The sequence below is a fragment of the Rhipicephalus microplus genome, chromosome 2 (assembly GCF_043290135.1).
Source record: "Rhipicephalus microplus isolate Deutch F79 chromosome 2, USDA_Rmic, whole genome shotgun sequence".
Classification (NCBI taxonomy): domain Eukaryota; kingdom Metazoa; phylum Arthropoda; class Arachnida; order Ixodida; family Ixodidae; genus Rhipicephalus; species Rhipicephalus microplus.
In genome coordinates, this window is record NC_134701.1 from 143156720 (window position 1) to 143167380 (window position 10661).

At 43.3% G+C, this 10661-nt stretch overlaps 1 protein-coding gene across 1 annotated transcript in view; it reads left to right on the forward strand.

Annotated features, from left to right (window-relative positions):
* LOC119170684 (soluble guanylate cyclase 88E) overlaps window positions 1-4851 on the forward strand; it is a 433074-nt gene extending 428223 nt beyond the window's left edge. Inside the window, exon 15 of the mRNA XM_037421913.2 lies at window positions 401-4851. Coding sequence (XP_037277810.2) covers window positions 401-1123 — 723 coding nt within the window. The 3' untranslated portion in view covers window positions 1124-4851. The remainder of the gene's footprint in view (window positions 1-400) is intronic.
* Window positions 4852-10661: the final 5810 nt, after the last annotated feature.

A 10661-nucleotide genomic window follows, 5' to 3' on the forward strand; every position in this document is an offset into this window, starting at 1 on the left:
TTAGTTTGGTTCAAGCCCAATTGAATCGTTTCAAGACATATGTTTTTATTAACTAAGACAAGCCTCAGCAGTATGAAACTCTTAACAATAATATGCTTCCTTGTGCCGCTTGCATAAATTGGACAATTATGACAAAGAAAGTATATTTGGATTAGCCTTGATCATGATCAAAAGTTTCCATGTGATGCCAGTGTCAATCTCCTAATTAATTGACTGAATTAGAAAGTGCTCAGTTTATTCCACTTAAGGCTTACCGAAATACACGCGCTAAATTTTCACGAAGAGTTTCTATTTTATTAATGTTTTGTGATATTTTTGTTTTCAGTCCTGAAAGTTTTGAAGGTGGTGCCACCTTCAAAACCTCCTTTTCATGTTATTGCTTCTGTGCATGTGTTAACAGGGCAAAGGCTCCATGAAAACCTACTGGCTCCAGGGAAAAAAAGGCCAGGTCAACATCCACAGGCGGTACCCGGATGCTCCGAGTGCCCTGTCGAAGCAGCGCCGCAAGTCTTCCGTGGGAGCCCGTTCAGTGTACTCGCCGGTCACGTACGAAGAGATAGCCAAACACTCGCCGTCCAACACACCTCCACCTCACGGAGTGGCCAACGTGACCACCACGAAACCCACAGCTGGCGTGGCTCCCACGACACAAACGACGGGCAACGCGCTGGGAACTGCTGTCATAAAGGACGTCACGGGGAACACAGACATTCCGAACGGCGGCTCTACATCACCGAAGCGTCGTACGGTGAGCGTCGCTCCCACGACGACGCCACTGAACGCCTTACCCCGGGAGACGAACGGCCGGCCCACACCACGCAAGTGTGCCTGGACAGAACTTGAACTAAAGGTTCCCACGCAGCCACTGGCTCCTGCAGCTGTCACCGTACCACCGCCACCAATCTTGACCAGCATCGGACTTCAGCCACCCTGTCAGCATTGCACGCACTGTCATAATAACTACAACCAGCAGCAGCGAAGGCTTGTTGACATCTCGTCGGTTGAGACTAGGGGCGACAAGTCAGGCTGCTGGGCATCCTCATCGCCGAATCGGGCTGGTGTCGGGAGTCAGCTTGCTTCGAGTGTGAGCGGTGGCAGTGGCGCGGCTTGTTCTATCTTGTGAGGAAGGACAATGGGAGTACAAGTGATGAGCGTCTTGAATGGCGACTCTGTGGATGCCCATGAACGAAGCAACTGGTGGGCTTCTGAGCAGCGTTGCTTGAAGCGGTGATATTTATTTAGGTTTGAAATATTGTCTGACTGGGAATACTGTAACGTGATTCTGGAAGAAGAAATCAACTACAAAAGAAATTTCAATCAACCTCTCCAGCGATGTGTATAATGAAATGCTGAATACTCTTTGTCCAAAAAAAAAGAAGACGATTTGGGAGAGATTCTGGTGGAATTGATATCAACCGGCGCGCTTATTTGGCATGGAACAATGTCACAGTCACATCAGTGGCCTCGTCAACCCTATTTATCAATGAAATGTAGTGACCAGCTCTTGTGGGCATTAAACAATGTGACAAGGGCACAGAAAATTTGCAGCAGCTGAGCGCTCGAAGTATGGACTAGGTAGGTGACAGCTGCACTGTGGCTATCCATAAAAAGTGTGACTGCGAATCAATCAGAAAGCGTAAATCGCAGAATGTTCATATACGCATTATGTGACTATGTCCAGTGCTTTTTTGGTGTCTGTAACCACACTAAAACCTTCGCAGACTTAGAAAACTACACATGTTTTCAGCCTATGTAAACAAAACGAAAATAACAACGTGGGTGGATTAGCATATGTCCACCCAATTTCTTTGAAAATAAACGCAGCGACGACTGAACAGTGCTTTACTGTCATGAAGATATGATAGAATGAAATAATCACGAGGAAACTGCAATCCAGGGATCAATATGGAACAAAACCTTCCGTAACCACGTCTCGCTTACTCATAAGCACGTCTGAACTTTGCTTGTCTCGTATCTTCGTGTAGTCCACGCCTACTTCCCTTGTGGCTATGATAAAAGAGCCTATAGCCTAGTCCCAGTGGTCGGAACGTTTTATGATTAAGTGGTGTGCAATGGTTCACGCAACAAAACATGGCACACTTGAATTTGATTGGAAATATTAGAAGGCATGATGAACTGAAGGGCCCATTTTGGCTATTACGCCAAATATTTTCCCCTTCCCAACCAAGGCATTTTAATCCTTTTTGCCCACAATGGTTAAAAAACTGTATGCAGATGTCATTAGCGTGCAGAATATTCAGCCTTCTGGGCACTGGGTGACTACTTTATTACTGAATGGTCAGTAGTTGGAAAAGCTAACGAAAAGCGAATGATCGGCACTACATTGAACGGAAGTGAGCATAAAGGCTATATTAGCAGAAGAGTACCTGTTTTGGCAATGATGCTGAAATACCATGTTGCTTGTGAATGCTAGTAGAATGCACAGATTTCGTCTAGGATACTTGTTTGTAATGCCAAAGGTCAAGGCAAAAGTGTGCATTGAATTATTTTGTGTAGTGCACTGTTATCTCAACAAATTCGTTCTTATTCTAGGCCAAGCTTTTGCTTAAGTCTTTCATAACGAGTATTGCACGTGATCAGCTTTGTGTCATGCATTTCTCATGCCCTCTTACCTCTGTGTTGTACTCGTCACTTGCAGCTCGTCGTTTAAGACTTTTCAGTGAAACGTAGATTGCGTACCAGGACACTTGCGAAGGTCATTAACACAGACGGCTGCACATGAACAGATTGCAAGAAGCCACCTAACTATGACAGCTGCACTGCAGTGTCGGGTGCCTGCGCTTCGTATACTATAAGGCAGTGTGATTTAATCAACAGAAACAAAGGCCTTAATATTCAAAGACAGAAAATATTTTAGATCTAACGAAACAGACTGAGCTTCCATAAGTGGCTTGTCCACAATGCGTGCAAAGGCAGCGTGTCCACGTGAATTTATTTTAACAAGCGATTGCAGACTGTGATGCTATAGATGAAGGTGATAGACACGGATCTTTGCGCCATGCACCTGCCTTCTTTGACGAGGGAAGCAAGTAATACGAAGGAAGGCAAATGTGCAGCAATCGTTACAGGTGTTTTCCAACGGGCGATGCTTTAGGTGTCCTTAGAATAACACAAGAAAGGAATGAAATGTATTTTGATACATATTTACTACCGTGATAGAAAAAAATGAGCAGTGTTGATGTAACTGGCCTGGTGCTACTGTTATTATTCAGAGAGCATTTGAACATGAGCGTACACAAATAATTTATTAGTGTTGCTTAAATCATATAGATTTTCGGCATTCCTGAGCGGCGACTCAAGTATGACACGTAATACATGAACTTGGGAGCATTTAAAAAGTTATTAAGCATTTAGAACAGCATTTATAACTTTCATAATGATCCAGCTTTATTGTTTGTTGTACTGTCGACAAACGGATGTCTCACGAATTTCTCTGCGATTCATACTTTGTTTTGTTCCTAAAATAAACAGTATTCTTGGTTCAATTTACAATCAGTATTACGGGATCATGTATAATGAACTTTTGAACTTAACTGAATACCCATACGAATCGAATACTAGTCGAATAGGCTTCGAACAGTGAGGCGAAAATTTTCAGAGCAGGTCTAAACTCTTATGGTGACAATTTTCAAAACAGCCCAAAATTTTGAGAACACTTCATCTGAAACAAATGTTGACAAACTTCACCAAAGAAACATAGCGACTACTTTAACTAACTAAAGTACTACAATTAATTCACCTGAGCAACAACTAGAACGTTTGAAATATTTCGCTACTGCAGGCTGATGTAGAGGAGTGACCACCACATTTAAGGTTTTACCTTGTCAACAGTTTTCTGATATGCATGTATATAAAGAAAATTTTATGATTTAACAACGTTATAAATTTCATTATGAAGATAGTTTACTTCTGACTGTTGCGTCAGTGACAATGTAGTTATAAACAAATCGCGTGCTTCTTGTACTTTATATGGCGTCAATATGCCGTAAGCACATGAACTGCGTGCGTCATGGAAATCGGATGATGAGAAGACAAGTTACCTATCATTGTTCCTACGTTTAAATTCATCGAACATTTTTCGTCGATGATAAATATTTAAAAGGCATTCAAAAACACTCGGTATTTAGAGTATGCCCTTTTTGATTGCAGTAATGGACCGAGTATAAAGCTATCATTCGAAACTTTAGAATGTTGACGCACCCCAATTTAGTACATTTTCTTCTGAGCCATTCACTCTAAACGGCATTATTAGCGAAATATTCATCTACTAAAGACATCATATTATATGAAGTGTTTTCATGTGATACGCATCCATGATTACTCGTTCGAGGAGTCAAGGAGCTCACGATGAAGTGCACTGTGTATCTTGTGATATTTCATTGGTTTCCCAATCATTAACCTGAAATCCTAATTACTGTCATCTTGTATGAACCACACAAAATGTAGTAAAATTTTTTGAGCCTCGATTATTCCTAGTGAGGGTAAATGCAGAGGTTTTCTCGGCCCAGCGATCTTCGGTGAATATAACTAACTTTTTCAATTGTTTTTGCACCTGTTATCTCTGTTCACAAGGTGGTATTCTAGCATGAATCATATCACTCCCACACTTACTTCAATGTGTTTGTTGAGTCTTTGAACCTTGATCCGTGTTTGAGGCCTAGGCTGCTCTTTTGAAGAATGAGTGAACATCCATTGACGGCTTTTTGTGCTTTTCATGTGTGGCCTTTGTAGCCGACGTTGTTTTCATGTTTAACCACATTATCGTTGTCTGCAGGCAGCATTGTGTAAACGTTTTGTGATTCATGCAAATAAAAAGATGAGGCAAATTGAGCAATACCAAAATACACGTTCAATATACACAGTGATTAGGTTGTTGCAACAGGTCCAGATGATTGAAGCATTTGGTACCCGCTCTATCAAATGAAGACGACAATCGACAGGAGACAGACACGCGTACAGTAAAAGTACCAACTCATGGTTAAAAAAACACTAGTATATTTGAATTTCCTCCTGTACGTCCTATCTAAGGAAAATTTTATGTTGCGCACGTAGAGGTAGCAATCTTCTACACACACTATAGCTTAAACGAATTTGTACTGCCGAGTTATTATAGCTGTACATGTATCGCAAAACTTTGATGCAGGACGAACAAAAGGACGAAGAAGAAAGATCATCTTTGCCCTTTCTGTTTTCCCGCGTCGACGTTTTGTGACTGGTGAATGGTTATACATCACCAAAAAAGATCATTTCACACTCTTATGCAGAAACACCATGCTTACACGCAAAGCGCACCACAGTCGCAGTGAAAGCAGGAAGAGCGCCATTTCTAGAAGCAGTTGCAAACTCTCGTGAGTCTACATACGGGTGCGGTATAGCAAAGTACAAACACTACTTCAATAATTCATGTGGTCGCTGGTGACGATGAATAGTTATGGCTGATGTCTTTGCAATAGGTTGATCTCATAATGCAGTTCATATTGTGTGATACCTGGCTACACAGTTCACGTTCTGTGACGCCTGGTTCTTGTTTTAATATTTTACAACGACACGACATATTACGTACGAGGAAGCGCTTTTTCCCCGAAACAACGCTTGTATAGGTTTTTTGTGTGCAGGAATTAGAATCACCAGCATGTCTCGGTGATTATGTAGAACACTTCATTGCCGTGGAGCTGACCAAGGTTCTAACTATGCTCCATGCGAGAAAATGTTTTAGTATTTGGCGGAATAGTGGTTACGGCCACTGAAGGCTGTAGTGACAGTGGTGGCGGACAACTAAGGCACCATTGTTTTCCTCCAGCAGCTCTGCCAGTAAAAAAAAATATGGTTGATTCCTCCATCATAGCGATCCGTAAAACAGGATAGTAAAACGAGTTGTTACAGAAATATTCGAATGTTCAGTTTACAATGATATAGAAAAGCTAATACAATGCCAAATGGTGCTCTAACTTCTATACACCCACGTTGACTGTAAGTGGTACAGGCTCACCTTGACGACTAACGTCCTTCGTGATTGATTCAAAAAATCCCGATGGTATCTGTATTAATAAAACGTTGGACAGCCAAAAAGCGGTTTGACAGCCAGAAAAGCGTTGCCGACTGATAGGGCAACTAGGGTAGTGCACACAAAGAGCAATAAAAGTCGGGATTCCGTGGCGTGGTAAATGAGTTGAACACCAAGGCAGGACTACAAGGATCTGCAATGCGCGTTGTGTATCCCCTGTTTCCGGACTCAATTTTTCTCAGGGAAACCATAAACGAAGAACACAGAGCGTCAGGGAGGAGAGGCAAGCTTGTGTCGCAGAGCTATTTTAGAGGCGAAGCTTCTTATAACGTGGGTCATGCGTCCGCGCTGTATGTAGTAGTAGTGGCAGTAGTTAGTAGTAGTAGTAGTAGCAGTAGTAGTAGTAGCAGTAGTAGTAGCAGTAGGAGTAGTAGGTAGCCACGTCTCATTTATACATTGGAATGCCCAGTGGTTGGCGGTACTTGTATATGATGAATATAAGGTGATAATGTGTGAGATGGCGGTGCTTGGAGTGTTCACTAGATGCGCGGACGGATAGACAGACGTGCAGACAGACAGAGAGACAGGCAGCCGGACAGACGGACGAACGTTTGGATGGATGGATGGCTGGACCGAAAGACTGACAGACAGGCAGACGCTGGACGCACGGACGATAGCACAGACGGATGGATGGATAGATTAAGGACGCGCGGACGGAGGAACTGACAGATATACAGAAGCATGGATGCACGGATGGACAGATGGACACACAGACAGACACACGGACGCACGGACGAACAGACACGCAGGCGCACGAGCGGACGTACGTACGCATGCATGGACAGACGCACAGACACACACAGACGGACGCTTGCACAGACGGACGGATGGTGGCACGAACGGATTGAAGCAAGAACGAACAATTAGACAGAAGCACGGACAGTCGGATGCACGGGTGGGTTGACGCACGCTTCGCCTCCGTAGATGGGCTGATTTTTTTTTGTGTGTAGATGGACACTATACCGAGGCCGACGCTTGGGCTAAAGTTGCCACCAAGCTGTGTGCTAAGTCGTTTATAAAGATTTCATTTTCTTTTAGAAAAATGCTTAATTCAATGAACGCGCTTCAATGATGCATGGCAGAACCTAATCCTTGTGGCCACGGCCTTGATTCATTGCTTCTTCATCAACTGAGCGCACTGCAAGGGGAAAGTGTGAGATGTAAAATACACCATTGTACAGCCTCCAGAGTACGGGACCGAGAAGCCGTGGGTAGCATATTGGGCTGCTGCTCTCATGGACCGACAGGTCACACTCCATGTGGCAGAATTATCCGTGATGATATGACCATACGCATATGCGATGGTACTTTCGTGAGGGAAATGCGTCGAAAAATGACTTATTACCGTGAAGGAAACGAATAACAAATAATTGTCAACAAATGCTTGTCGCATCACTACAGTGACGGTGCCAGGGCTAAAACCTACGGCCCGTGCCCTCGCCCCCTCTTCTTCCTTATTTTAAGTTTTGTTGAGGTGTGACATACAGAGTCAAATATCGCACTTGCACATTTGCATGCCCAGCCTCCACTTCATATTAGCCCCCCCCCCCTCCATACACACCCAAAAAGCATTTCTACATCCGTGTGTCACTTACTTCACCTGCCACTGCTTCACTTCGACGCTTCATGTATTATTTTCTTAGAACACCTTCAAACAAGAACTTTCATAATGGAGAGAACACTAAAAAGTAAATCTTTCCTATTGATTTAGTGATACAAAAGCTTCACAAAATTGATTATGACAGACGCGCATAAAGGCTGTAGTTTCATGTGAGTGTGTTCATAATCCCGCATCAAGGAATCTGTGTGCGCTGTGGAACTTTAGCAAGCTATGTAAGTCGCATTTTCACATAAATACTAATCGACAGACACGTCCTGTCGTTTTGTAACCTCAATAACGCCTTTTGTGCTCAAACGCTTGCACATAATTAAGCTTATTCCTACTTGCCTGTTCCTAACCAGACTTTACTGAAGTAAATAAAGCTATCTTTGGTACATGTACTTGATTATTTTTTTTCAGTTCTACAAATTTACACATTTAGGCATACCGCAGATAATGATTTCCATAATTATGCAAACACACGGAAGACAAGTAAATTTTGGTAACTGCAGATGTTTTGCACGTCTTTGCGTATGCGAAATAATTACTTTTTGGGGCAAACTGCGCGTGCATGCACCAGGAATCGATCTATCATCACATGTGATCACGCTGGCAATGTGGCATGACTATGCTGGCCCATTTCTTTGCTTAGGCTGTTATGGTTGAGACAAAATCTCCCGGTGTGTTATTTGCAGTGATTGCTGTGGGTACTAAAAAAGAAGTACAAAGGTTTGTTTACGTTGTTGCTATTCAGAGTATGTTTTCCCTATTCACATTGGTTTTGGCTAGGACAAGTCATAACCCTTGGTCCTCTAGATTCAAAAAGCTCTCCGTGTGGAGGCCTTCGTAACGGCATTTTATGACTCCCCGGTAGCCTGTTTTCTCAACATGTTTTATTGGTTTATCTGTCTCTCCCTGAAAAACTCCGTTTTAAAGCTCTGCGAGACGCAGAACCGTGTGAAGTAGCAGCGTATTACAGAAAAGTACATTCTACAGTTACTATGTGCACGAGCTAAATATGTGCTGTGACAATAGCAAGCTCTGCGTGTTATTCGTCATCCGTATATCACGCTTAGAAAGAATATTAGCGAATAGAATTGTAGAAATGTCCCTCAGCTGTGTTAAAAACAGGTGGACCTAACCTATGAGTAGCTTCAACTGCTGACGCAGATGACGCAGACTTTCGGCATGTGTCCTGCTTTCTTGGCAACAGACACCATGTGAAGAGCGTCTCTAACATCGACTTTGATTTGGCTTGCGAAGTGACCTTTGACCGGACCCTTCGTTTCTTTTCACAAATAATTTTATAGTAGACTTCCAAGAATATGAACGCTGCTATGGCGTGTGTTCTCACGTATTGGTTCTGGCATGTAAGACCTCAGAATTTTGTTTCTTCTTGCAGCAACGAGATGCTTCAGATATGATTCAGAACTCAAGCCCTTCACAACTGTAGAAGTGAACCTCGTCACTATTATGGTTACAAAAATTCTCTTTGCTGAGAATTTGATATTGTTTTTGCTTTGAAGGCGGCAAACCTCTTTGATATAATATGTCACTCGGTTACCATCTGGTGTGCCGAGGTTTACTTCTGCGTGTGCACACATGTTACCTAAAAAGAAAAATGGGAAAGTATTTCTTTTCTTATATTTTTTGTCCTCTTTTTTTGTTAGGAGCACTCAAGCAGTGCTTGGCAGAGCAGTTGTGGTTGTGTTCAGCGTCTGACAAGAATACTCGAGGTAAATAATCCTTTCGACAAGGAGTAGCTCCATAGAAGCATGAAGTTGCTCGTTGAAGAGTCACTTAGAAAATGCGAGAGTAATGAATAAATCTAACCGGTGGTCTTCAGACAGCAGTTGGTGGGTAGGTGCCCCTAGGGGGAGTAACTATTGATCCCACCAAGAAGGAACTCAAAGGAAAGCGGCCGTGTGCCATGCAGTTACTCCTTTTATGGTGAGTTATTGGAGTGGCAATTCAAACGCTTCCTCAAAGGAGAAGTCCCTATACGCCGTAACTCTCTTTTGGCTTAGCGTGTATGTTGAACAGTCATTTATGTTTTATACAGGGTGTTTCAAGAAATTTGTCTGACAAAATTTACACAATTGCATAAAAAATGGCAGCATATCTACGGAGTGAATGATGGGGAGTGGTGCGAAGCATTCGTCCATCCATTCATTCTTGCTTCCGTCCATTTCTGCGTACGTCTGTGTAACCGTGCATGCGTACATCCACCCGTCCGTGCGTGCGTCTGTTCGTGCGTCCGTCCCTGCGTCCGTTCATGCCTCCATTCATGCATCTGTCTGTATGTCCGTTCATCCATCTATTCAGCATTCCAAGTACCACCATCTCGCATCTTTTCATCATATATTCTCCATATAGAAGCAACGCCATCCAGCGGACATTTTAAGGACTAAACAGGAGGTGGCACATGCACACTTTCTTACGGCTTGCGCTTCGGGTTTACTTCCCACCTTTAACCCCCTCGAGTTCATGGTATATACTAGTTCACTGTATTCTTGGCTATGCGGCCCAACGCTCGCTAAACCTTTTTAAAACCAAGGAGGTTACACCCAGCGAGTATAACGTAGCAACCCTTTCTTGTCAGATCGTGCTCAATGTACATGCCAATAGCTGCTAATGGGGATCGCATGGTGCGCGTTACCTAAAGGCCGAATGCTCCTGTCTCTCATTCCTCCTTAGCAGCCATTAACATGTGCATTGAGCACTATCTTTTATTGTTCAACAACGCACAGAAGAAATCTCTCACCGGAACCACCTTGGAGGTCAAAATTTTAAGGAACGCTATTTCGGGTATGTGCCACTGGTGGTTACGTACTACGAGGGACGCAGAAGCCACGCCATAAGGAGCTTCGCCCCTAAAAAGGTATCTGCGTGATACCTGTGGCGTTGCCTTTGCTGTGCAAGAAGACAGCTTCCAATGCGCACCGACTTTATTTAGGGCAGCAATCATAGAAATTA